This window comes from Molossus molossus, unplaced genomic scaffold (assembly GCF_014108415.1).
Source record: "Molossus molossus isolate mMolMol1 unplaced genomic scaffold, mMolMol1.p scaffold_m16_p_22, whole genome shotgun sequence".
Classification (NCBI taxonomy): domain Eukaryota; kingdom Metazoa; phylum Chordata; class Mammalia; order Chiroptera; family Molossidae; genus Molossus; species Molossus molossus.
Window position 1 is genome coordinate 35926873 of NW_023425358.1, and position 27211 is coordinate 35954083.

A 27211-nucleotide genomic window follows, 5' to 3' on the forward strand; every position below is an offset into this window, starting at 1 on the left:
ATGAGAGGTGTGAGTTCACAGCCCTCAGTACGCACCTGGCAGAGTGTGTGGTCGTCGTGCAGCGTGCCCAGCGAGTGTCTGGAGCATGAGCGGTGTGAGTTCACAGTCCCTCAGTACGCACCAGGCAGAGTGTGTGGTCGTCGAGCAGCGTGCCCAGCGAGAGTCTGGAGCATGAGCGGTGTGAGTTCACAGTCCTCAGTACGCACCTGGCAGAGTGTGTGGTCGTCGAGCAGCGTGCCCAGCGAGTGTCTGGAGCATGAGAGGTGTGAGTTCACAGCCCTCAGTACGCACCTGCAGAGTGTGTGGTCGTCGTGCAGCGTGCCCAGCGAGTGTCTGGAGCATGAGCGGTGTGAGTTCACAGTCCTCAGTACGCACCAGGCAGAGTGTGTGGTCGTCGAGCAGCGTGCCCAGCGAGTGTCTGGAGCATGAGCGGTGTGAGTTCACAGTCCTCAGTACGCACCAGGCAGAGTGTGTGGTCGTCGAGCAGCGTGCCCAGCGAGTGTCTGGAGCATGAGCGGTGTGAGTTCACAGTCCTCAGTACGCACCTGGCAGAGTGTGTGGTCGTCGAGCAGCGTGCCCAGCGAGTGTCTGGAGCATGAGAGGTGTGAGTTCACAGCCCTCAGTACGCACCTGGCAGAGTGTGTGGTCGTCGTGCAGCGTGCCCAGCGAGTGTCTGGAGCATGAGCGGTGTGAGTTCACAGTCCTCAGTACGCACCAGGCAGAGTGTGTGGTCGTCGAGCAGCGTGCCCAGCGAGTGTCTGGAGCATGAGCGGTGTGAGTTCACAGTCCCTCAGTACGCACCAGGCAGAGTGTGTGGTCGTCGAGCAGCGTGCCCAGCGAGTGTCTGGAGCATGAGAGGTGTGAGTTCACAGTCCTCAGTACGCACCTGGCAGAGTGTGTGGTCGTCGAGCAGCGTGCCCAGCGAGCGTCTGTCTGGAGCATGAGAGGTGTGAGTTCACAGTCCTCAGTACGCACCTGGCAGAGTGTGTGGTCGTCGAGCAGCGTGCCCAGCGAGTGTCTGGAGCATGAGCGGTGTGAGTTCGCAGTCCTCAGTACGCACCTGGCAGAGTGTGTGGTCGTCGAGCAGCGTGCCCAGCGAGTGTCTGGAGCATGAGAGGTGTGAGTTCACAGTCCTCAGTACGCACCTGGCAGAGTGTGTGGTCGTCGAGCAGCGTGCCCAGCGAGTGTCTGGAGCATGAGAGGTGTGAGTTCACAGCCCTCAGTACACACCTGGCAGAGTGTGTGGTCGTCGAGCAGCGTGCCCAGCGAGTGTCTGTCTGGAGCATGAGAGGTGTGAGTTCACAGTCCTCAGTACGCACCTGGCAGAGTGTGTGGTCGTCGAGCAGCGTGCCCAGCGAGTGTCTGGAGCATGAGAGGTGTGAGTTCACAGTCCTCAGTACGCACCTGGCAGAGTGTGTGGTCGTCGAGCAGCGTGCCCAGCGAGTGTCTGGAGCATGAGAGGTGTGAGTTCACAGTCCTCAGTACGCACCTGGCAGAGGGTGTGGTCGTCGAGCAGCGTGCCCAGCGAGTGTCTGTCTGGAGCATGAGCGGTGTGAGTTCACAGTCCTCAGTACGCACCTGGCAGAGTGTGTGGTCGTCGAGCAGCGTGCCCAGCGAGTGTCTGTCTGGAGCATGAGCGGTGTGAGTTCACAGTCCTCAGTACGCACCTGGCAGAGTGTGTGGTCGTCGAGCAGCGTGCCCAGCGAGTGTCTGGAGCATGAGAGGTGTGAGTTCACAGTCCTCAGTACGCACCTGGCAGAGTGTGTGGTCGTCGAGCAGCGTGCCCAGCGAGTGTCTGTCTGGAGCATGAGCGGTGTGAGTTCACAGTCCTCAGTACGCACCTGGCAGAGTGTGTGGTCGTCGAGCAGCGTGCCCAGCGAGTGTCTGGAGCATGAGAGGTGTGAGTTCACAGCCCTCAGTACGCACCTGGCAGAGTGTGTGGTCGTCGAGCAGCGTGCCCAGCGAGTGTCTGTCTGGAGCATGAGCGGTGTGAGTTCACAGTCCTCAGTACGCACCTGGCAGAGTGTGTGGTCGTCGTGCAGCGTGCCCAGCGAGTGTCTGGAGCATGAGAGGTGTGAGTTCACAGTCCTCAGTACGCATCTGGCAGAGTGTGTGGTCGTCGAGCAGCGTGCCCAGCGAGTGTCTGTCTGGAGCATGAGCGGTGTGAGTTCACAGTCCTCAGTACGCACCTGGCAGAGTGTGTGGTCGTCGAGCAGCGTGCCCAGCGAGTGTCTGGAGCATGAGAGGTGTGAGTTCACAGCCCTCAGTACGCACCTGGCAGAGTGTGTGGTCGTCGAGCAGCGTGCCCAGCGAGTGTCTGTCTGGAGCATGAGAGGTGTGAGTTCACAGTCCTCAGTACGCACCTGGCAGAGTGTGTGGTCGTCGAGCAGCGTGCCCAGCGAGTGTCTGTCTGGAGCATGAGCGGTGTGAGTTCACAGCCCTCAGTACGCACCTGGCAGAGTGTGTGGTCGTCGAGCAGCGTGCCCAGCGAGTGTCTGGAGCATGAGCGGTGTGAGTTCACAGTCCTCAGTACGCACCTGGCAGAGTGTGTGGTCGTCGAGCAGCGTGCCCAGCGAGTGTCTGTCTGGAGCATGAGAGGTGTGAGTTCACAGTCCTCAGTACGCACCTGGCAGAGTGTGTGGTCGTCGAGCAGCGTGCCCAGCGAGTGTCTGTCTGGAGCATGAGCGGTGTGAGTTCACAGCCCTCAGTACGCACCTGGCAGAGTGTGTGGTCGTCGAGCAGCGTGCCCAGCGAGTGTCTGGAGCATGAGAGGTGTGAGTTCACAGCCCTCAGTACGCACCTGGCAGAGTGTGTGGTCGTCGAGCAGCGTGCCCAGCGAGTGTCTGTCTGGAGCATGAGCGGTGTGAGTTCACAGTCCTCAGTACGCACCTGGCAGAGTGTGTGGTCGTCGAGCAGCGTGCCCAGCGAGTGTCTGGAGCATGAGCGGTGTGAGTTCACAGTCCTCAGTACGCACCTGGCAGAGTGTGTGGTCGTCGAGCAGCGTGCCCAGCGAGTGTCTGTCTGGAGCATGAGAGGTGTGAGTTCACAGCCCTCAGTACGCACCTGGCAGAGTGTGTGGTCGTCGTGCAGCGTGCCCAGCGAGTGTCTGTCTGGAGCATGAGAGGTGTGAGTTCACAGTTTCAGTACGCACCTGGCAGAGTGTGTGGTCGTCGAGCAGCGTGCCCAGCGAGTGTCTGGAGCATGAGAGGTGTGAGTTCACAGCCCTCAGTACGCACCTGGCAGAGTGTGTGGTCGTCGAGCAGCGTGCCCAGCGAGTGTCTGTCTGGAGCATGAGAGGTGTGAGTTCACAGCCCTCAGTACGCACCTGGCAGAGTGTGTGGTCGTCGTGCAGCGTGCCCAGCGAGTGTCTGTCTGGAGCATGAGAGGTGTGAGTTCACAGTCCTCAGTACGCACCTGGCAGAGTGTGTGGTCGTCGAGCAGCGTGCCCAGCGAGTGTCTGGAGCATGAGCGGTGTGAGTTCACAGCCCTCAGTACGCACCTGGCAGAGTGTGTGGTCGTCGAGCAGCGTGCCCAGCGAGTGTCTGTCTGGAGCATGAGAGGTGTGAGTTCACAGTTCTCAGTACGCACCTGGCAGAGTGTGTGGTCGTCGAGCAGCGTGCCCAGCGAGTGTCTGTCTGGAGCATGAGAGGTGTGAGTTCACAGTCCTCAGTACGCACCTGGCAGAGTGTGTGGTCGTCGTGCAGCGTGCCCAGCGAGTGTCTGGAGCATGAGAGGTGTGAGTTCACAGTCCTCAGTACGCACCTGGCAGAGTGTGTGGTCGTCGAGCAGTGTGCCCAGCGAGTGTCTGTCTGGAGCATGAGCGGTGTGAGTTCACAGCCCTCAGTACACACCTGGCAGAGTGTGTGGTCGTCGAGCAGCGTGCCCAGCGAGTGTCTGTCTGGAGCATGAGAGGTGTGAGTTCACAGCCCTCAGTACACACCTGGCAGAGTGTGTGGTCGTCGAGCAGCGTGCCCAGCGAGTGTCTGTCTGGAGCATGAGAGGTGTGAGTTCACAGTTCTCAGTACGCATCTGGCAGAGTGTGTGGTCGTCGAGCAGCGTGCCCAGCGAGTGTCTGTCTGGAGCATGAGAGGTGTGAGTTCACAGTCCTCAGTACGCACCTGGCAGAGTGTGTGGTCGTCGAGCAGCGTGCCCAGCGAGTGTCTGTCTGGAGCATGAGAGGTGTGAGTTCACAGTCCTCAGTACACACCTGGCAGAGTGTGTGGTCGTCGTGCAGCGTGCCCAGCGAGTGTCTGTCTGGAGCATGAGAGGTGTGAGTTCACAGCCCTCAGTACGCACCTGGCAGAGTGTGTGGTCGTCGTGCAGCGTGCCCAGCGAGTGTCTGTCTGGAGCATGAGAGGTGTGAGTTCACAGCCCTCAGTACGCACCTGGCAGAGTGTGTGGTCGTCGAGCAGCGTGCCCAGCGAGTGTCTGGAGCATGAGAGGTGTGAGTTCACAGTCCTCAGTACGCACCTGGCAGAGTGTGTGGTCGTCGTGCAGCGTGCCCAGCGAGTGTCTGTCTGGAGCATGAGAGGTGTGAGTTCACAGCCCTCAGTACGCACCTGGCAGAGTGTGTGGTCGTCGAGCAGCGTGCCCAGCGAGTGTCTGGAGCATGAGAGGTGTGAGTTCACAGTTCTCAGTACGCACCTGGCAGAGTGTGTGGTCGTCGAGCAGCGTGCCCAGCGAGTGTCTGGAGCATGAGAGGTGTGAGTTCACAGCCCTCAGTACGCACCTGGCAGAGTGTGTGGTCGTCGAGCAGCGTGCCCAGCGAGTGTCTGGAGCATGAGAGGTGTGAGTTCACAGCCCTCAGTACGCACCTGGCAGAGTGTGTGGTCGTCGAGCAGCGTGCCCAGCGAGTGTCTGTCTGGAGCATGAGAGGTGTGAGTTCACAGTTCTCAGTACGCACCTGGCAGAGTGTGTGGTCGTCGAGCAGCGTGCCCAGCGAGTGTCTGGAGCATGAGCGGTGTGAGTTCACAGTCCTCAGTACGCACCTGGCAGAGTGTGTGGTCGTCGAGCAGCGTGCCCAGCGAGTGTCTGTCTGGAGCATGAGCGGTGTGAGTTCACAGTCCTCAGTACGCATCTGGCAGAGTGTGTGGTCGTCGAGCAGCGTGCCCAGCGAGTGTCTGTCTGGAGCATGAGCGGTGTGAGTTCACAGTCCTCAGTACGCATCTGGCAGAGTGTGTGGTCGTCGAGCAGCGTGCCCAGCGAGTGTCTGGAGCATGAGCGGTGTGAGTTCACAGTCCTCAGTACGCACCTGGCAGAGTGTGTGGTCGTCGAGCAGCGTGCCCAGCGAGTGTCTGTCTGGAGCATGAGCGGTGTGAGTTCACAGTCCTCAGTACGCATCTGGCAGAGTGTGTGGTCGTCGAGCAGCGTGCCCAGCGAGTGTCTGTCTGGAGCATGAGAGGTGTGAGTTCACAGTCCTCAGTACGCACCTGGCAGAGTGTGTGGTCGTCGCGCAGCGTGCCCAGCGAGTGTCTGTCTGGAGCATGAGCGGTGTGAGTTCACAGTCCTCAGTACGCACCTGGCAGAGTGTGTGGTCGTCGAGCAGCGTGCCCAGCGAGTGTCTGGAGCATGAGAGGTGTGAGTTCACAGTCCTCAGTACGCACCTGGCAGAGTGTGTGGTCGTCGTGCAGCGTGCCCAGCGAGTGTCTGGAGCATGAGAGGTGTGAGTTCACAGTCCTCAGTACGCACCTGGCAGAGTGTGTGGTCGTCGAGCAGCGTGCCCAGCGAGTGTCTGTCTGGAGCATGAGAGGTGTGAGTTCACAGTTCTCAGTACGCATCTGGCAGAGTGTGTGGTCGTCGTGCAGCGTGCCCAGCGAGTGTCTGTCTGGAGCATGAGAGGTGTGAGTTCACAGCCCTCAGTACGCACCTGGCAGAGTGTGTGGTCGTCGAGCAGCGTGCCCAGCGAGTGTCTGGAGCATGAGAGGTGTGAGTTCACAGTCCTCAGTACGCACCTGGCAGAGTGTGTGGTCGTCGAGCAGCGTGCCCAGCGAGTGTCTGGAGCATGAGAGGTGTGAGTTCACAGTCCTCAGTACGCACCTGGCAGAGTGTGTGGTCGTCGAGCAGCGTGCCCAGCGAGTGTCTGTCTGGAGCATGAGCGGTGTGAGTTCACAGCCCTCAGTACGCACCTGGCAGAGTGTGTGGTCGTCGTGCAGCGTGCCCAGCGAGTGTCTGTCTGGAGCATGAGAGGTGTGAGTTCACAGTTCTCAGAACGCACCTGGCAGAGTGTGTGGTCGTCGTGCAGCGTGCCCAGCGAGTGTCTGTCTGGAGCATGAGAGGTGTGAGTTCACAGTCCTCAGTACGCACCTGGCAGAGTGTGTGGTCGTCGAGCAGCGTGCCCAGCGAGTGTCTGTCTGGAGCATGAGAGGTGTGAGTTCACAGTCCTCAGTACGCACCTGGCAGAGTGTGTGGTCGTCGAGCAGCGTGCCCAGCGAGTGTCTGTCTGGAGCATGAGAGGTGTGAGTTCACAGTTCTCAGTGCGCACCTGGCAGAGTGTGTGGTCGTCGAGCAGCGTGCCCAGCGAGTGTCTGTCTGGAGCATGAGAGGTGTGAGTTCACAGCCCTCAGTACGCACCTGGCAGAGTGTGTGGTCGTCGAGCAGCGTGCCCAGCGAGTGTCTGGAGCATGAGCGGTGTGAGTTCACAGTCCTCAGTACGCATCTGGCAGAGTGTGTGGTCGTCGTGCAGCGTGCCCAGCGAGTGTCTGGAGCATGAGCGGTGTGAGTTCACAGTTCTCAGTACGCACCTGGCAGAGTGTGTGGTCGTCGTGCAGCGTGCCCAGCGAGTGTCTGTCTGGAGCATGAGAGGTGTGAGTTCACAGCCCTCAGTACGCACCTGGCAGAGTGTGTGGTCGTCGAGCAGCGTGCCCAGCGAGTGTCTGGAGCATGAGCGGTGTGAGTTCACAGTCCTCAGTACGCACCTGGCAGAGTGTGTGGTCGTCGTGCAGCGTGCCCAGCGAGTGTCTGTCTGGAGCATGAGCGGTGTGAGTTCACAGCCCTCAGTACGCACCTGGCAGAGTGTGTGGTCGTCGAGCAGTGTGCCAGCGAGTGTCTGGAGCATGAGAGGTGTGAGTTCACAGCCCTCAGTACGCACCTGGCAGAGTGTGTGGTCGTCGTGCAGCGTGCCCAGCGAGTGTCTGGAGCATGAGCGGTGTGAGTTCACAGTCCTCAGTACGCACCTGGCAGAGTGTGTGGTCGTCGAGCAGCGTGCCCAGCGAGTGTCTGTCTGGAGCATGAGAGGTGTGAGTTCACAGTCCTCAGTACGCACCTGGCAGAGTGTGTGGTCGTCGTGCAGCGTGCCCAGCGAGTGTCTGTCTGGAGCATGAGCGGTGTGAGTTCACAGTCCTCAGTACGCACCTGGCAGAGTGTGTGGTTGTCGTGCAGCGTGCCCAGCGAGTGTCTGGAGCATGAGCGGTGTGAGTTCACAGTCCTCAGTACGCACCTGGCAGAGTGTGTGGTCGTCGAGCAGCGTGCCCAGCGAGTGTCTGTCTGGAGCATGAGAGGTGTGAGTTCACAGTCCTCAGTACGCACCTGGCAGAGTGTGTGGTCGTCGAGCAGCGTGCCCAGCGAGTGTCTGTCTGGAGCATGAGCGGTGTGAGTTCACAGTCCTCAGTACGCACCTGGCAGAGTGTGTGGTCGTCGAGCAGCGTGCCCAGCGAGTGTCTGTCTGGAGCATGAGAGGTGTGAGTTCACAGCCCTCAGTACGCACCTGGCAGAGTGTGTGGTCGTCGTGCAGCGTGCCCAGCGAGTGTCTGGAGCATGAGAGGTGTGAGTTCACAGCCCTCAGTACGCACCTGGCAGAGTGTGTGGTCGTCGAGCAGCGTGCCCAGCGAGTGTCTGGAGCATGAGAGGTGTGAGTTCACAGCCCTCAGTACGCACCTGGCAGAGTGTGTGGTCGTCGAGCAGCGTGCCCAGCGAGTGTCTGGAGCATGAGAGGTGTGAGTTCACAGCCCTCAGTACGCACCTGGCAGAGTGTGTGGTCGTCGTGCAGCGTGCCCAGCGAGTGTCTGGAGCATGAGAGGTGTGAGTTCACAGCCCTCAGTACGCACCTGGCAGAGTGTGTGGTCGTCGTGCAGCGTGCCCAGCGAGTGTCTGTCTGGAGCATGAGAGGTGTGAGTTCACAGTCCTCAGTACGCACCTGGCAGAGTGTGTGGTCGTCGTGCAGCGTGCCCAGCGAGTGTCTGTCTGGAGCATGAGAGGTGTGAGTTCACAGTCCTCAGTACGCACCTGGCAGAGTGTGTGGTCGTCGAGCAGCGTGCCCAGCGAGTGTCTGTCTGGAGCATGAGAGGTGTGAGTTCACAGCCCTCAGTACACACCTGGCAGAGTGTGTGGTCGTCGAGCAGCGTGCCCAGCGAGTGTCTGTCTGGAGCATGAGAGGTGTGAGTTCACAGTTCTCAGTACGCATCTGGCAGAGTGTGTGGTCGTCGTGCAGCGTGCCCAGCGAGTGTCTGTCTGGAGCATGAGAGGTGTGAGTTCACAGCCCTCAGTACACACCTGGCAGAGTGTGTGGTCGTCGAGCAGCGTGCCCAGCGAGTGTCTGTCTGGAGCATGAGAGGTGTGAGTTCACAGTCCTCAGTACGCACCTGGCAGAGTGTGTGGTCGTCGAGCAGCGTGCCCAGCGAGTGTCTGTCTGGAGCATGAGAGGTGTGAGTTCACAGCCCTCAGTACACACCTGGCAGAGTGTGTGGTCGTCGAGCAGCGTGCCCAGCGAGTGTCTGTCTGGAGCATGAGAGGTGTGAGTTCACAGCCCTCAGTACACACCTGGCAGAGTGTGTGGTCGTCGAGCAGCGTGCCCAGCGAGTGTCTGTCTGGAGCATGAGAGGTGTGAGTTCACAGTTCTCAGTACGCATCTGGCAGAGTGTGTGGTCGTCGAGCAGCGTGCCCAGCGAGTGTCTGTCTGGAGCATGAGAGGTGTGAGTTCACAGTCCTCAGTACGCACCTGGCAGAGTGTGTGGTCGTCGTGCAGCGTGCCCAGCGAGTGTCTGTCTGGAGCATGAGAGGTGTGAGTTCACAGTCCTCAGTACACACCTGGCAGAGTGTGTGGTCGTCGTGCAGCGTGCCCAGCGAGTGTCTGTCTGGAGCATGAGAGGTGTGAGTTCACAGCCCTCAGTACGCACCTGGCAGAGTGTGTGGTCGTCGTGCAGCGTGCCCAGCGAGTGTCTGTCTGGAGCATGAGAGGTGTGAGTTCACAGCCCTCAGTACGCACCTGGCAGAGTGTGTGGTCGTCGAGCAGCGTGCCCAGCGAGTGTCTGGAGCATGAGAGGTGTGAGTTCACAGTCCTCAGTACGCACCTGGCAGAGTGTGTGGTCGTCGTGCAGCGTGCCCAGCGAGTGTCTGTCTGGAGCATGAGAGGTGTGAGTTCACAGCCCTCAGTACGCACCTGCAGAGTGTGTGGTCGTCGAGCAGCGTGCCCAGCGAGTGTCTGGAGCATGAGAGGTGTGAGTTCACAGTTCTCAGTACGCACCTGGCAGAGTGTGTGGTCGTCGAGCAGCGTGCCCAGCGAGTGTCTGGAGCATGAGAGGTGTGAGTTCACAGCCCTCAGTACGCAACAGGCAGAGTGTGTGGTCGTCGAGCAGCGTGCCCAGCGAGTGTCTGGAGCATGAGAGGTGTGAGTTCACAGTCCTCAGTACGCACCTGGCAGAGTGTGTGGTCGTCGAGCAGCGTGCCCAGCGAGTGTCTGTCTGGAGCATGAGAGGTGTGAGTTCACAGTTCTCAGTACGCACCTGGCAGAGTGTGTGGTCGTCGAGCAGCGTGCCCAGCGAGTGTCTGGAGCATGAGCGGTGTGAGTTCACAGTCCTCAGTACGCACCTGGCAGAGTGTGTGGTCGTCGAGCAGCGTGCCCAGCGAGTGTCTGTCTGGAGCATGAGCGGTGTGAGTTCACAGTCCTCAGTACGCATCTGGCAGAGTGTGTGGTCGTCGAGCAGCGTGCCCAGCGAGTGTCTGTCTGGAGCATGAGCGGTGTGAGTTCACAGTCCTCAGTACGCATCTGGCAGAGTGTGTGGTCGTCGAGCAGCGTGCCCAGCGAGTGTCTGGAGCATGAGCGGTGTGAGTTCACAGTCCTCAGTACGCACCTGGCAGAGTGTGTGGTCGTCGTGCAGCGTGCCCAGCGAGTGTCTGTCTGGAGCATGAGCGGTGTGAGTTCACAGTCCTCAGTACGCATCTGGCAGAGTGTGTGGTCGTCGAGCAGCGTGCCCAGCGAGTGTCTGTCTGGAGCATGAGAGGTGTGAGTTCACAGTCCTCAGTACGCACCTGGCAGAGTGTGTGGTCGTCGAGCAGCGTGCCCAGCGAGTGTCTGGAGCATGAGAGGTGTGAGTTCACAGTCCTCAGTACGCACCTGGCAGAGTGTGTGGTCGTCGTGCAGCGTGCCCAGCGAGTGTCTGGAGCATGAGAGGTGTGAGTTCACAGTCCTCAGTACGCACCTGGCAGAGTGTGTGGTCGTCGAGCAGCGTGCCCAGCGAGTGTCTGTCTGGAGCATGAGAGGTGTGAGTTCACAGTTCTCAGTACGCATCTGGCAGAGTGTGTGGTCGTCGTGCAGCGTGCCCAGCGAGTGTCTGTCTGGAGCATGAGAGGTGTGAGTTCACAGCCCTCAGTACGCACCTGGCAGAGTGTGTGGTCGTCGAGCAGCGTGCCCAGCGAGTGTCTGGAGCATGAGAGGTGTGAGTTCACAGTCCTCAGTACGCACCTGGCAGAGTGTGTGGTCGTCGAGCAGCGTGCCCAGCGAGTGTCTGGAGCATGAGAGGTGTGAGTTCACAGTCCTCAGTACGCACCTGGCAGAGTGTGTGGTCGTCGAGCAGCGTGCCCAGCGAGTGTCTGTCTGGAGCATGAGCGGTGTGAGTTCACAGCCCTCAGTACGCACCTGGCAGAGTGTGTGGTCGTCGTGCAGCGTGCCCAGCGAGTGTCTGTCTGGAGCATGAGCGGTGTGAGTTCACAGCCCTCAGTACGCACCTGGCAGAGTGTGTGGTCGTCGTGCAGCGTGCCCAGCGAGTGTCTGTCTGGAGCATGAGAGGTGTGAGTTCACAGTTCTCAGTACGCACCTGGCAGAGTGTGTGGTCGTCGTGCAGCGTGCACAGCGAGTGTCTGGAGCATGAGAGGTGTGAGTTCACAGTCCTCAGTACGCACCTGGCAGAGTGTGTGGTCGTCGAGCAGCGTGCCCAGCGAGTGTCTGTCTGGAGCATGAGCGGTGTGAGTTCACAGCCCTCAGTACGCACCTGGCAGAGTGTGTGGTCGTCGTGCAGCGTGCCCAGCGAGTGTCTGTCTGGAGCATGAGAGGTGTGAGTTCACAGTTCTCAGTACGCACCTGGCAGAGTGTGTGGTCGTCGTGCAGCGTGCCCAGCGAGTGTCTGTCTGGAGCATGAGAGGTGTGAGTTCACAGTCCTCAGTACGCACCTGGCAGAGTGTGTGGTCGTCGAGCAGCGTGCCCAGCGAGTGTCTGTCTGGAGCATGAGAGGTGTGAGTTCACAGTCCTCAGTACGCACCTGGCAGAGTGTGTGGTCGTCGTGCAGCGTGCCCAGCGAGTGTCTGGAGCATGAGAGGTGTGAGTTCACAGTCCTCAGTACGCACCTGGCAGAGTGTGTGGTCGTCGTGCAGCGTGCCCAGCGAGTGTCTGGAGCATGAGAGGTGTGAGTTCACAGTCCTCAGTACGCACCTGGCAGAGTGTGTGGTCGTCGTGCAGCGTGCCCAGCGAGTGTCTGGAGCATGAGAGGTGTGAGTTCACAGTCCTCAGTACACACCTGGCAGAGTGTGTGGTCGTCGTGCAGCGTGCCCAGCGAGTGTCTGGAGCATGAGAGGTGTGAGTTCACAGTCCTCAGTACGCACCTGGCAGAGTGTGTGGTCGTCGAGCAGCGTGCCCAGCGAGTGTCTGTCTGGAGCATGAGAGGTGTGAGTTCACAGTTCTCAGTGCGCACCTGGCAGAGTGTGTGGTCGTCGAGCAGCGTGCCCAGCGAGTGTCTGTCTGGAGCATGAGAGGTGTGAGTTCACAGCCCTCAGTACGCACCTGGCAGAGTGTGTGGTCGTCGAGCAGCGTGCCCAGCGAGTGTCTGGAGCATGAGCGGTGTGAGTTCACAGTCCTCAGTACGCATCTGGCAGAGTGTGTGGTCGTCGTGCAGCGTGCCCAGCGAGTGTCTGGAGCATGAGCGGTGTGAGTTCACAGTTCTCAGTACGCACCTGGCAGAGTGTGTGGTCGTCGTGCAGCGTGCCCAGCGAGTGTCTGTCTGGAGCATGAGAGGTGTGAGTTCACAGCCCTCAGTACGCACCTGGCAGAGTGTGTGGTCGTCGAGCAGCGTGCCCAGCGAGTGTCTGGAGCATGAGCGGTGTGAGTTCACAGTCCTCAGTACGCACCTGGCAGAGTGTGTGGTCGTCGTGCAGCGTGCCCAGCGAGTGTCTGTCTGGAGCATGAGCGGTGTGAGTTCACAGCCCTCAGTACGCACCTGCAGAGTGTGTGGTCGTCGAGCAGTGTGCCCAGCGAGTGTCTGGAGCATGAGAGGTGTGAGTTCACAGCCCTCAGTACGCACCTGGCAGAGTGTGTGGTCGTCGTGCAGCGTGCCCAGCGAGTGTCTGGAGCATGAGCGGTGTGAGTTCACAGTCCTCAGTACGCACCTGGCAGAGTGTGTGGTCGTCGAGCAGCGTGCCCAGCGAGTGTCTGTCTGGAGCATGAGAGGTGTGAGTTCACAGTCCTCAGTACGCACCTGGCAGAGTGTGTGGTCGTCGTGCAGCGTGCCCAGCGAGTGTCTGTCTGGAGCATGAGCGGTGTGAGTTCACAGTCCTCAGTACGCACCTGGCAGAGTGTGTGGTTGTCGTGCAGCGTGCCCAGCGAGTGTCTGGAGCATGAGCGGTGTGAGTTCACAGTCCTCAGTACGCACCTGGCAGAGTGTGTGGTCGTCGAGCAGCGTGCCCAGCGAGTGTCTGTCTGGAGCATGAGAGGTGTGAGTTCACAGTCCTCAGTACGCACCTGGCAGAGTGTGTGGTCGTCGAGCAGCGTGCCCAGCGAGTGTCTGGAGCATGAGAGGTGTGAGTTCACAGCCCTCAGTACGCACCTGGCAGAGTGTGTGGTCGTCGTGCAGCGTGCCCAGCGAGTGTCTGTCTGGAGCATGAGAGGTGTGAGTTCACAGTCCTCAGTACGCACCTGGCAGAGTGTGTGGTCGTCGAGCAGCGTGCCCAGCGAGTGTCTGGAGCATGAGCGGTGTGAGTTCACAGCCCTCAGTACGCACCTGGCAGAGTGTGTGGTCGTCGAGCAGCGTGCCCAGCGAGTGTCTGGAGCATGAGAGGTGTGAGTTCACAGTCCTCAGTACGCACCTGGCAGAGTGTGTGGTCGTCGTGCAGCGTGCCCAGCGAGTGTCTGTCTGGAGCATGAGCGGTGTGAGTTCACAGTCCTCAGTACGCACCTGGCAGAGTGTGTGGTCGTCGAGCAGCGTGCCCAGCGAGTGTCTGTCTGGAGCATGAGCGGTGTGAGTTCACAGTCCTCAGTACGCACCTGGCAGAGTGTGTGGTCGTCGTGCAGCGTGCCCAGCGAGTGTCTGTCTGGAGCATGAGAGGTGTGAGTTCACAGTCCTCAGTACGCACCTGGCAGAGTGTGTGGTCGTCGTGCAGCGTGCCCAGCGAGTGTCTGTCTGGAGCATGAGAGGTGTGAGTTCACAGTCCTCAGTACGCACCTGGCAGAGTGTGTGGTCGTCGTGCAGCGTGCCCAGCGAGTGTCTGTCTGGAGCATGAGCGGTGTGAGTTCACAGTCCTCAGTACGCACCTGGCAGAGTGTGTGGTCGTCGTGCAGCGTGCCCAGCGAGTGTCTGTCTGGAGCATGAGCGGTGTGAGTTCACAGTCCTCAGTACGCACCTGGCAGAGTGTGTGGTCGTCGAGCAGCGTGCCCAGCGAGTGTCTGGAGCATGAGAGGTGTGAGTTCACAGCCCTCAGTACACACCTGGCAGAGTGTGTGGTCGTCGTGCAGCGTGCCCAGCGAGTGTCTGTCTGGAGCATGAGAGGTGTGAGTTCACAGCCCTCAGTACGCACCTGGCAGAGTGTGTGGTCGTCGAGCAGCGTGCCCAGCGAGTGTCTGTCTGGAGCATGAGCGGTGTGAGTTCACAGTCCTCAGTACGCACCTGGCAGAGTGTGTGGTCGTCGTGCAGCGTGCCCAGCGAGTGTCTGTCTGGAGCATGAGCGGTGTGAGTTCACAGTCCTCAGTACACACCTGGCAGAGTGTGTGGTCGTCGAGCAGCGTGCCCAGCGAGTGTCTGGAGCATGAGAGGTGTGAGTTCACAGCCGTCAGTACACACCTGGCAGAGTGTGTGGTCGTCGTGCAGCGTGCCCAGCGAGTGTCTGTCTGGAGCATGAGAGGTGTGAGTTCACAGTTCTCAGTGCGCACCTGGCAGAGTGTGTGGTCGTCGAGCAGCGTGCCCAGCGAGTGTCTGTCTGGAGCATGAGAGGTGTGAGTTCACAGCCCTCAGTACGCACCTGGCAGAGTGTGTGGTCGTCGAGCAGCGTGCCCAGCGAGTGTCTGTCTGGAGCATGAGCGGTGTGAGTTCACAGCCCTCAGTACGCACCTGGCAGAGTGTGTGGTCGTCGAGCAGCGTGCCCAGCGAGTGTCTGTCTGGAGCATGAGCGGTGTGAGTTCACAGCCCTCAGTACGCACCTGGCAGAGTGTGTGGTCGTCGTGCAGCGTGCCCAGCGAGTGTCTGGAGCATGAGAGGTGTGAGTTCACAGTCCTCAGTACGCACCTGGCAGAGTGTGTGGTCGTCGTGCAGCGTGCCCAGCGAGTGTCTGGAGCATGAGAGGTGTGAGTTCACAGTCCTCAGTACGCACCTGGCAGAGTGTGTGGTCGTCGTGCAGCGTGCCCAGCGAGTGTCTGTCTGGAGCATGAGAGGTGTGAGTTCACAGTCCTCAGTACGCACCTGGCAGAGTGTGTGGTCGTCGAGCAGCGTGCCCAGCGAGTGTCTGTCTGGAGCATGAGAGGTGTGAGTTCACAGTCCTCAGTACGCACCTGGCAGAGTGTGTGGTCGTCGTGCAGCGTGCCCAGCGAGTGTCTGGAGCATGAGAGGTGTGAGTTCACAGTCCTCAGTACGCACCTGGCAGAGTGTGTGGTCGTCGTGCAGCGTGCCCAGCGAGTGTCTGTCTGGAGCATGAGCGGTGTGAGTTCACAGCCCTCAGTACGCACCTGGCAGAGTGTGTGGTCGTCGAGCAGCGTGCCCAGCGAGTGTCTGTCTGGAGCATGAGAGGTGTGAGTTCACAGTCCTCAGTACGCACCTGGCAGAGTGTGTGGTCGTCGAGCAGCGTGCCCAGCGAGTGTCTGTCTGGAGCATGAGAGGTGTGAGTTCACAGTCCTCAGTACGCACCTGGCAGAGTGTGTGGTCGTCGTGCAGCGTGCCCAGCGAGTGTCTGTCTGGAGCATGAGAGGTGTGAGTTCACAGTCCTCAGTACGCACCTGGCAGAGTGTGTGGTCGTCGAGCAGCGTGCCCAGCGAGTGTCTGGAGCATGAGAGGTGTGAGTTCACAGTCCTCAGTACGCACCTGGCAGAGTGTGTGGTCGTCGTGCAGCGTGCCCAGCGAGTGTCTGTCTGGAGCATGAGCGGTGTGAGTTCACAGTCCTCAGTACGCACCTGGCAGAGTGTGTGGTCGTCGTGCAGCGTGCCCAGCGAGTGTCTGTCTGGAGCATGAGCGGTGTGAGTTCACAGCCCTCAGTACGCACCTGGCAGAGTGTGTGGTCGTCGAGCAGCGTGCCCAGCGAGTGTCTGTCTGGAGCATGAGCGGTGTGAGTTCACAGCCCTCAGTACGCACCTGGCAGAGTGTGTGGTCGTCGAGCAGCGTGCCCAGCGAGTGTCTGTCTGGAGCATGAGAGGTGTGAGTTCACAGCCCTCAGTACGCACCTGGCAGAGTGTGTGGTCGTCGTGCAGCGTGCCCAGCGAGTGTCTGGAGCATGAGAGGTGTGAGTTCACAGTCCTCAGTACACACCTGGCAGAGTGTGTGGTCGTCGAGCAGCGTGCCCAGCGAGTGTCTGGAGCATGAGCGGTGTGAGTTCACAGTCCTCAGTACGCACCTGGCAGAGTGTGTGGTCGTCGAGCAGCGTGCCCAGCGAGTGTCTGGAGCATGAGCGGTGTGAGTTCACAGTCCTCAGTACGCACCTGGCAGAGTGTGTGGTCGTCGAGCAGCGTGCCCAGCGAGTGTCTGTCTGGAGCATGAGCGGTGTGAGTTCACAGTCCTCAGTACGCACCTGGCAGAGTGTGTGGTCGTCGTGCAGCGTGCCCAGCGAGTGTCTTTAGAATGAGCGGTGTGAGTTCACAGTCCTCAGTGCAGCTGCTGTCCGGGGAACAGGCAGCGTTAGAGCAGCTGGAGCTGACCCTGTATTTCCATGTCTGATCCAGTGAGAGGGACCATTATTCACTGCAGGTCAGCTCCCAACCTTGTACGACTTTCATTTTGATCCTGCACAGAAGAAATGGATACCATGGAGTAACTTAGTTCCAGAATACGTTCACTCCCACGAGAGGAAGTTTATCGAAATCCTGGGTAAGTGAGCACCAAGCCCCTGCTCCTGGGCACTCGGGTTCCACCCAGACAGCTGGTTGGGAGAAGCCTTGCCAAGAGGGTGGCACTTTTAAAAAAAAAAATTATTTTCATTGATTTTTATTTTTATTTTTTTAGAGAGAGGAAGGGAGAGAGAGATAGAAACATCCATGTGAGAGAGAAACATTGATCAGCTGCCTCCTGCACACCCCCTAGTGTGGATCGAACCCGCAACCCGGGCACGTGCCCTGACTGGGAATGGAACCAGGACCTCTCAGTCCAGGGGACGACGCTCAGCCCACTGAGCCCCACCGGCCTGGCGAGGGTGGCGCTTTGATTCCTTTCAAGGCTGCTGGCTCTGAGCATCTTCAGATGTCTGCGACTCGGCACTTTCCCCGGGCAGGCCGATCCTGACCATGGTCTGGCGCCTGGACGCTGCTCCGATGGCCCTCGCATTCCCATGCTCTCCTTTCAGCCGTGCTGCTGTCTGGGTGTGGGAGGGACGAACAGAAGGAGAACAAACGGGGCAGCGTTTCGTGAGAGGTGCTGCCTCGAAAAGTGTCCACCGACGTCGCTCTGCTGAGCCTCTGGCTGCCTGGGGCCCCAAGGGCCGAGCTCTGCACGCAGCAGGCGCGGTGCTGCTCTCACGGGGAAGGGCCGAGCTCCGCACGCAGCAGGCGCAGTGCTGCTGTCACGGGGGAGGGCACCTCTTCGCAGGAAGCAGTGGAAATTAGACACTTGACCGGGCCCTGGCCGGTGTGCTCAGCGGTTAGAGCGTCGGCCTGTGGTCCAGAGAGACCCGGTTCGGTTCCCGCTAAGGGCACGTACCTCGGTTGCAGTTTGTCCCCGGCCCTGGTTGGTCGTGCGGGTGGCAGCCACTCGATGTGTCCCTTTCACATCGATGTTTCTCTCTCTCTGTCCCTCCCACTCCATCTGGAAAAATGTCCTCTGGTGAGGATAAAAAAAAAAGAATTAAAAAAAAACTTGACCGGAATCGAACCCGCGACTCTTTTGTCTGCAGGGGGATGCTTTAACCACTGAGCCAAACCAGCCTGGGCCTATCCGTACATTTTTTAGGGTCACATGTCAGGTTTTTGCTGACACTTTTTATGGGGCTTATGCGCTTTTGTGAAACTCCAGGTTGCCGAACGCTCCCGCGCAATCTGTCCCGCAGTTCACACAGTGGATACAACCCCCTCTGGCGTCTCTGACGCTCCCACGCAATCTGTCCCGCAGTTCACACGGTGGACACGGCCCGCACCACCTGGGTGCTGGAGCGGATGGTCAGGATTAAGCAGCCCGTTATTTTGGTTGGTGAGTCTGGCACCTCGAAGACGGCCACTACCCAGAACTTCCTCAAAAACATGAACCAAGAGACTAACGTAAGTCAGTGTCTGCACTGGCATCGCACGGAGGCGGCGTCAGCCGGTGCACAGCGGCCTTGGGGGGGGTCTGGGCTGCACGGCCCTGGAGGCCAAGCTCGCTCGTCCTGGTGCACAGCGGCCTTGGGGGGGCGGCTGGGCTGCACGGCCCTGGAGGCCAAGCTCGCTCGTCCTGGTGCAAACACAGGTTATGGAGCTTTCCTCTTTAATCTTCATCCGAGGATATTGTTACATTTATCTTTAGACAGAGTGGGAGGGAGGGAGGGAGAGAGAGAGAGAGAGAAACATTGATGTATGAAAGACATCGATTGGTTGCCACCCACATGACCCCAACTGGGGCTGGGGACGAACTGCAACTGAGGTATGTGCCCTTGGCTAAAATCGAACCCGGGACTTTCTGGTCCACAGGCTGATGCTCTAACCGCTGAGCCAAACCGGCCAGGGCTCGAGCCTCAGGATGTCATTGCGGAGAGCACAGGAGGGATGCTCACAGCCAGAGGGAGCTGCAAGCTTGTGGAGTCAGGCAAAGGGAGGCTGTGTTCAGAAGGCCCCTCCATAGTGCCCCTCTGCCCGGACTCGGCCGCTGGTGCTTATGGGCACAATAAGGCCCCTCTGCATACGTTCACGGTCAGGAGGTCACATTCAGCTTCTACCTGTACAGCTCGTGTGCACGCACACTCGGGGTGCTTTAGTTGGAGGGTGTCACCTTGGGCAGGGGTCCTCTAGACCAGCAGCATCTCCTGAACACTTGCTTCATCTACCCCAGATCTACCGAATTGGAGACAGATGGGGCCCATCCCGCTGTGTGGCTCAAGCCCACTCGGCGACTCTGATACCTTAGTGTCAGGGTCACTGATCCAGGGACTCTCAGCAGTTCTGAGGAGCCCAGTGAGGGGCCCTGAGTCCTCGTGCAGGAGGACATGCTCCCCCTCTGGGACCTGGGGTCTCCCTCCCTTCCTCTCAGCCGTTGTTCCACAGATGGAACCAGCTGGCCGTGCTCTCGTGACCCACTTAGGAAGACACAGTGGGTGTGATAGGGACTTGGTTTGAATGTTGCTTTGTCACGTCGCCTGTGCCTTCGTGCGCTTCATCTCATGATGCGAGCACCCTGTGAGTAGTCCAAGCAGACTTTATTATGCTCATCCTGCAAGCGAGGACACGAGGCTCAGGAAGGTGAGATGACCTCCTGGAGGCCACCTCGCTAGAATGGTGCCCCCCCGGTCCCCGTTGTCCCCAAGGCTCCCATGCGGCCGCTCGCGATTGCCGCACACAGCCTGCCAGGAAAGGTGATTCTGCCTTTAGCACTTAAAAAAGAATGAAGTGCAGACACATTGGTTTATAAAAACGTGAGTACAGATACAGTGAATTTGTAGAAGACATGGCAGCTTATGGACAAACATTTACTGCCAATACCGAGAAGAAAAGACCACCTTTTGGAATCGTCCTTCTGTTTCAGATTGTGTTAATGGTCAACTTCTCTTCCCGCACCACATCCCTGGATATCCAGAGAAATTTAGAAGCGAACGTGGAGAAACGAACCAAAGACACTTATGGCCCCCCCATGGGAAAACGCCTTCTGATCTTCATGGACGACATGAACATGCCAAGGGTAGTGGGAGGCCCAGGGGCGGGCAGCAGGGCGGGGCGGGTGCTGTGTCGGCGTGGCTGCGTGGAGCCCGCGTGTGAGAACACCTGTCTGTCTTCTGTATGGTGCCTACAGGGCACAGAATGGGAGCGAGCTTGGGAGACAGGGTCACTGGGACGCTCTATACAGCGGCCTTTTCCCTTAGCGACTGTGTCCTCGGTTCCTCAAAAGAGTAAAGCAGGCAGAGGTCAGCGTCTGACTACGTCCAGCATGTGTCCAAGTGACTGGTTTTCAGATGAACCATACTTTAGGTGATTGCGCTGTTCTCAGCCCATAAACATGGGAGCGTAGGGCAGACTCTTCCCAAGAATTCCTCTGGACTTCCCACGGAGGGGGACTTGCGTGTGCATGATGGGTGTGTTTCTGGGGCCAGAACCTGAGAGTTGCAGTTTCTTAGTACTGGAATTTAAATTTATACATTTCTTTTTTTTTTTTAAATCCTCACCCGAGGATATTTTTCCATTTATCGTCAGATAGGGAGAGGGAGAGAGAGAAACACCGATGTGAGAGAGACACAGCCATCGCCTCCCGCACGACACCAACCAGGGCCAGGACTGAACAGCAACCGAGGTACGTGCCCTTGACTGGAATTGAGCCTGCGACTCTTTGGCCTGTAGGCCGATGCTCCAACCTGAGTCAAACCGGCCAGGGCAAATTTATACATTTCTACAAAACCATTTTTTACCTGAAAATCTGTCTTCTAAAAGGATTTTGTGGAAAACCAGGATCCATCCATCCATCCATGCATATATGCATCCATCCAAGTGTCCATCCATCCGTTCATCCATCTGTCTATCCACATACCCGCTTATCATTCATCTATTTGTACATCCATCCATCCGTTTATCCATCCTTTCTTGTATCCATCCATACATCCAATTAACATACATCTACTGAGCACCTGCTGTGGCTCGTGCTGTGCAGTGATGAGCAAAACGTGTATGGTCCCTGCCCTCCCAGAGCTTACAGTCCAGTGAGGGGGTCACCGCAAAGGAGCACACAGCGGCGAGCGTGGGGAAGCCGGCGGCCTGAACCCCGAGTGCTCTGAGGGAGGCGAGGAGAGAGGGTCCACCAAGGCTCTGCTGAGCCCCGCTCTCGGGTTGTGATCACTTTCTTCTCTCCACACCGAGGTGGACGAGTACGGCACACAGCAGCCCATCGCCCTGCTGAAACTGCTGCTGGAAAGAGGCTACCTGTACGACCGCGGGAAGGAGCTGAACTGCAAGAGCGTTCGCGACCTCGGCTTCATCGCCGCCATGGGGAAAGCTGGGGGCGGCCGCAATGAGGTGGACCCGAGGTTCATCTCGCTGTTCAACGTCTTCAACGTTCCGTTTCCTTCCGAGGAGTCTCTGCATCTCATTTACTTCTCCATCCTGAAAGGCCACACCTCGGTAAGACCGTAGTTAGCAGTCTGACGGGCGGGGTCTCCGGGGCCGTGGGGGTGCGTGAGGCCCGCGTGGGCACTGGGTGCGGCTGGCGCAGCGTCCGCAGCTCGCGGCACTGTTAGCGGCCTGTGGGTGCGGTTTAATGTCTTGCAAAACCAGGAGGAAAAATGAATGTAATCCACCCTAAATTGTATTCGTCTCTATGCCATGCAGTCATAAAATATAAAATACATTTCTGTGAAGCAAGGGGCCCAGCCGCAGAGAGCACCGTGGGCCACAGGAGTCAGGGCGTGGCCCCGAGTCACAGCAGGGATCGGGCAGGGCCCCTGTGCTGCTCCTTGAGTCCCTGGGGCTCTCCGAGGCCCCCTTCGCATCTGGAGCAGGGGAAATGATGGTCCCCACCTCGCTGGGTTTGGGGGAACGAAAGGGGAGAAGAGTGTGTTGTGTGTGGGGGCCAGTGCCCAGCACCTGGCAGATGCTCATTAGGGACTAGTTAGTTATTGCTGTTATGATGATGAAATGCTTGGCCCCCACGAACGAACCCAATCATCTGAACACTGGCGCTCTGACCCCGGCATTCCCTTCTAAATGGGGCTTGCATGCTCGGGTCTTCAGGGGCCAGGTGGGAAAGGCAAAGTGTGGACTGGCCAGGTGGGATCAGTAGGACTGCGGGCACCTGGCCTGTTCATGCCCCACCTCAAGGCATTTGCTTTCAAAACGGTGTGGTCTATACCAGGAAAACTCATCCCGAGAGCTGGTTCACGTGGCACTGACCTGTCCGTCAGTGTGATAATCTGGGGAGAAGGAAGTAGACCAGATGATGAGTTTCCCTTTTAATGTTTTTTTTATCGCCTCTTAAAAAATTATGGTGCCCTGGCCAGTTTGGCTCAGCAGTTAGAGCGTCGGCCCGTAGACCAGAGAGCCCCGGGTTCGGTTCCTGCTAAGGGCATGTACCTCGGTTGCAGTTTGTTCCCGGCCCCAGTTGGAGTGGTGTGGGTGGCAGCCACTTGATGTGTGTGTCTCACATCGATGTTTCTCTCTTTCTCTCTTCCTCCCTCTCTATCTGAAGATAAATGCAAAAAAAACTATGGTAAAGCCCACATAACATAAGATTAGTTATTCTAACCATTTTAAAGTATAGAATTCAGCAGCATTTAGTACATTCACAATGGTTTACAACCATCACCACTGTTTAGTTCCAGGGTATTCTCATTACCTCCAAAGCAGTCATTCCACACCACGCTCCCACTCCTGGCAACCACAGATCTGTTTTCTGTCTCACGGATTTTCCAAACCTGGACATTTCCTGTGAATGAGACCACACAGCATGTGGCCTCAGACTGGCTTCTCTCACTGAGCATCATGTTCTCGAGGATTATCCCCATGGTGCGGTGTGAGTGCTTCGTTTCTATTCATGGCCGAGTAATATTCCCTGGTGTGCAGGGACCGCAGTTTGCTTATCTACTTATCCACTGATAGACATGTGAGGGGCTTTTTCATTTCCCAGGTGTTTCATGAGAGCATCACAGCCATGAGTGACAAGTTAACACAGTGCACATTGACGCTTTACACAAAAATCGTGCAGGACCTGCCCCCAACTCCGTCCAAGTTCCACTACATCTTCAACCTGCGCGATCTCTCCAGGGTGTTTCACGGGCTGGTGCTCACGAAACCCGAGCGGTGAGTTCGCTTCGTCCCACGAAGTGGTGCTCGTAGCAACGGCTCTTCTTGCTCTTGTGAGACAGAGGACTGACTGACGAGTTCCTTCGGTCAGCGTACCAGGGAGTTACCCAGTATCTTCCTGTTTACATTAAATGAAGAAAAGAGCTAAATGCTTGGCTTAAGGCCTGCTGCCTTGTAAGCCCTTGCGTTGAAGGCAGGTGGGACCAGAGGGGCAGAGTGGACCCTCGGACGTGCGTCCATTCGGGGGGCAGCGTTGCTGGCCTCTCACTCTTCGTTCTGCCGTTCTGCCGTGGCCTTCCGCTCATGTGACTGAACTGTTTCCAGTTAAAATGGGTGATAGTACGTGTGTCTTTGGGGGAAGTGAGCACAGAGGACAGAGGGGTTTAAGTCTGGGTACACAGGTTTTCTCTTTCAAACTAGACGTGTTCGTGTGTTTACATAATGTACACTCTAACCTGCGCAGGCACAGGTTCACTTGCAGGCGTAGGTTCACCTTACGAGTCTGCATCATGCAAATGGGTTGAGGGCTTTCACCTACCCAAACTGACTCTCGGGTGCCCTGGAAGTGTTTGGAGGGCAGTTTAGGAGAGGGCAGCTCCAGGTATTGGGGTGGAGTGAGGGCTATTTGCCAGAAACAGGAGAAAGCTCCGTATCTGGGCTGGATGGAGCTGGCTCTTAGAAAGAGCGGCCCCGATACTGGTGTAGACTCAGGTCCTCCAGCCGCAGGGCAGTGTCGAGGCTGGTTTTGTGTCACATTTGTTATTGTAGACAATGTCCTCTTCCCTACAGGAAGATAAGTTATAGACCATGACTTTATGGTCTTTGTTAGCTTTCATTGAATCTCATTAGTGTGAGCCCAGAGGGAGGGGCCTAGAGGTGGTGTCCTCCTCTGCACCTGGGAACCGTCTGCAGCAGGAGCGCTCAGCCCGCTCCCCTCCAGATGCCGTCGTGGCTGACCGTCCCCTTCCATCACGTAGGTTCCAGACGGTGGCCCAGATGGTGAGAGTCTGGAGGAACGAGTGTCTGAGAGTCTTCCATGACCGACTGATCAACGAAGCAGACAAGCAACTGGTCAGTACATCAGACCCGACTGGCAGAGCAAAGCTCTGACCACAGAATTCTCCTCTGGGTGAAAAAAAGAGCATAAAAAACCAATGTACTTTTATGTAGGAAATAGACACTAAAGGCGGCAGTCAGCAGGTGAAGGAGGGTGGGGAACTGCCTTGTAGCAATAGGGGAAAGCAGTCAGAGGTGAGGCAGAAGGCCCTAGCGCGTACTTTTATGTAGGAAATAGACACTAAAGGCGGCAGTCAGCAGGTGAAGGAGGGTGGACGGACTGCCTTGTAGCAATAGGGGAAAGCAGTCAGAGGTGAGGCAGAAGGCCCTAGCACATACTTTTATGTAGGAAATAGACACTAAAGGCGGCAGTCAGCAGGTGAAGGAGGGTGGGGAACTGCCTTGTAGCAATAGGGGAAAGCAGTCAGAGGTGAGGCAGAAGGTCCTAGCACGTACTTTTTGTCCTGACAAGTGTCTAGCACATGTGTATTGTTGAGTCTGGGTCCTTAAGTGCTCTGATGTCGTCAGGTACAAGACCACATAGAAGGCTTGGTCACGGAGCACTTCAGCGGCGATGCAGAGGCGGTGCTAAGGGACCCCATCCTGTTTGGGGACTTCCGGATGGCGCTCCGTGAAGATGAGGCTCGCGTCTATGAGGACATCCAGGACTACGAGGCCGCCAAGGCTCTGTTCCAGGTGCACAGGCCCCCTCCTCCAGCCATGGGTCAGAACCCCTGTGCCTCTGGCTCCGGGCTCTGAATGTGGGCTCATGTCCAGTCCAGTCCTACGGGGCATGGGGATGACCTGAGGATTTGCTAAACACAGGTGTGGGAACCGAACCCGGCACTCTGTGATCTGTGGGCCAATGCTCTGACCACCGAGCCAAACCAGCCAGGGCGATTGCTTCTTTTAGATAGAGTGGAAATGAGGGGACGAGAGAGAGAGAGAAACATCCATGTGAGGGAGACACGTGGACTGGTTGCCTCCTGCATGACCCCAGCCAGGGCCAGGGATTGAACCTGCAACCCAGGTACTTGCCCTTGACCGGAACTGAACCTGCGACTCATTGGTCTGCGGGCCGATGCTCTAACTGCTGAGCACACCGGCCAGGGGGCTCCTCCATTCTTAACCCCTCCTGGATAGAAGGAAAGAGTCTGCCTCTTGAGACCCAGGGACTCTTTGAAATTGTTTTGATGCAGGAAATCCTTGAGGAGTACAATGAAAGCAACAGCAGGATGAACCTGGTCCTCTTCGACGATGCTCTGGAGCACCTGACGCGCGTGCACCGCATCATCCGCATGGACCGCGGCCATGCCCTGCTGGTGGGCGTCGGGGGCTCGGGGAAGCAGTCCCTGGCCAGGCTGGCCGCCTACACGGCTGGCTATGAGGTGAGGTGACCTCCCGTGCCAGGAGCAGGTGTGCCGTGCCGGCCTCTGCTGTGGCGGTTCATGCAGTGTTGGGCAATCTGTAACCAGTCCATGTGGCGTTCAGTGTGACATGGCGTTTGTGGGGCTCAGTGTTATTTTACCTGTGCCTTGAAGCATCTGTCTAGTTCTTGCATTGTTTTTGAAATGGAGACTACATCAAGTTTGAGAGTCAAACACAAGTGGCCCCCGTGGCTGGTGATGTGCACTGGGTGGAGGAGGGCTGGGCCCAAACCCTCACGGGCCCGCGATCAGGTTGGCAGTGTGCTGACGGCTGGGTCTGACGAGCACGCCCAGTCCTGGGCCATTAGACTCTCCTTAGAAACCAGCTTTACTGAGATCTAACTCGTAGACCGTGCAGTCCGCCCATTCAAAGTATAGAGTCCTAGACACATACAACCATCACCAGTCTGCTTTAGAACATAGTCATCGCCCCAGAAAGAAACCCCATGCCCTGTAGCCAGTATCCCTCTCTCTTCCTGCGCCCCAGCCCTAAGAAACCACCAATCTACTTTCTGTTTCAACCGACTTTCCCATTCTGCACGTTTCACAGAAGTGGGAGCATGTCACGTGGTCTTTTGTGGCAGTATCTGTCACTTGGCACGTGGCTTGCAGGCTTCTCTTGCATCTCGGGGTATCATGTTCCTCCGTACTCAGTGCTGCACCGTGTTTCGGGCTCAGTTGTCTTCCATCGTGTGCACAGACTGCGCTTTGTTTACCTGCTCATCCACCGGGGGCACTTGGGTGCTGCTCACCTTTCAGCTGCTACAAACAACGCTTAGAAACATTCATGCACAAGTGTCTGTGTCGACATGTTTTCATTTCTCTGCGATACACACCTCAGAGTGGAATCGCTGGGTCCTATAGCAGTTCTGTGTTTAATCATTTGAGAAACCGCCAGATTGTTTTCCAAAGCGCCTGACCATTGTACATCCCTCTTTTTCCCCCATTGACCCCCTCCTCCCCAAACCCACCCCCCTCCGGCCTTTCCCACACTGTTGTCTGTGTCCATTGCTTATGCATATGTGTGTAGAACTTCTTAATCTCATCCCGCCCTCCCTCCCTACTTCCCCCTGAGGTCCATCAGTCTAATAACCAATTTGTACTTCTTAATTCCTTCATCTTTTTCATCCATCTCCCCAGCCCCTGCCCATCTGGCAACCAGCAAAAAGTTCTCTGTATCAACGAGTCTGTTTGCTTCTGCTTGCTCATTTTGTTTGTAGATTCAAATGTAGATAGATATGTATTAATTGTCATTTTATTGTTTATATTTTTGTTGTTCTTCTCCTTCAAGAAGACCCTTCAACATTTTATGTAATACTCTTTTGGTTTGGTGGTGATGAGCTCCTTTAGTTTTTTCTTGCCTGGGAAATTTATGTTGTTAATGTTCTCACTGAGTTCCTTGGAGTTCTCCTTAAGTTCCTTGGAGTTCTCCTTAAGTTCCCTGAGCATCCTTATAACCAGTGTCTTGAACTCATCAGATTGATTGCTTATCTCCATTTTGTTTAGTTCTATTTCTGGAATTTTGTTCTTTTCTTTCATTTAGGACATGTTTTTTGTCTCCGCATTTTGGCTGCTTCCCTGTGTTTGTTTCTGTATTAGGCAGAGTTGCTATGTCTCCTAGGCTCTGTAGGGGGGCCTATGGGTGTAGGTGTCCTGTAGGGTCCAGTGGCACAGCCTCCCTCATCACCCCAGCTAGGCCCTCGAGGTGCACCCCTAGTGCGGACTGTACACCCTTCTGTTGTAATTGAGTCTTGATTGCTGTTGGCAGTCAATGGGAGGGATTTACTGAGGCTGATCAGCTGTAAGGACTGGCTGTGCCCATTAGCCACCAACCTCTGACTCCCTTGCAGGGTCACCTGTGCAGGGGCCCACTACACAAAGCAAGACTTACTCAGCAGGGCTCTGGTACCCACTGAGTCCACTCATTGAGTGCGTCACTTGTGGGGATGGTTGGGTGGTGGTGCTTCAATGTGACCTGAAGCTGTCCACTGGGTGTGCTGGCTCTGGGGCAAGGTCAGCCACTGCCTGTGTTCTACCCGGGCCACCAGGCATAAGCTACAAAGTGATCTGCTAGTGGCTGCTTCTTGTGCTGGGCTTGGAGGTGCCCAGGAAAAGCCAAGTTGTGGACCAAGGCTGGCTGCTTCTAGTGCCAGGA

General features: G+C 57.5%; 1 protein-coding gene across 2 annotated transcripts in view; it reads left to right on the forward strand.

The window, feature by feature from the left end:
• The window catches only part of DNAH10 (dynein axonemal heavy chain 10), a 117466-nt gene that overhangs the window by 62901 nt on the left and 27354 nt on the right, over positions 1-27211 (forward strand). For both annotated transcript variants that reach the window (XM_036276565.1, XM_036276567.1), the window contains 8 exons: positions 16362-16481; positions 17715-17860; positions 19317-19469; positions 20636-20896; positions 22398-22570; positions 23551-23644; positions 24158-24325; positions 24829-25017. In XM_036276565.1, the coding sequence (XP_036132458.1) occupies positions 16362-16481; positions 17715-17860; positions 19317-19469; positions 20636-20896; positions 22398-22570; positions 23551-23644; positions 24158-24325; positions 24829-25017 (1304 nt within the window). The remainder of the gene's footprint in view (positions 1-16361; positions 16482-17714; positions 17861-19316; positions 19470-20635; positions 20897-22397; positions 22571-23550; positions 23645-24157; positions 24326-24828; positions 25018-27211) is intronic.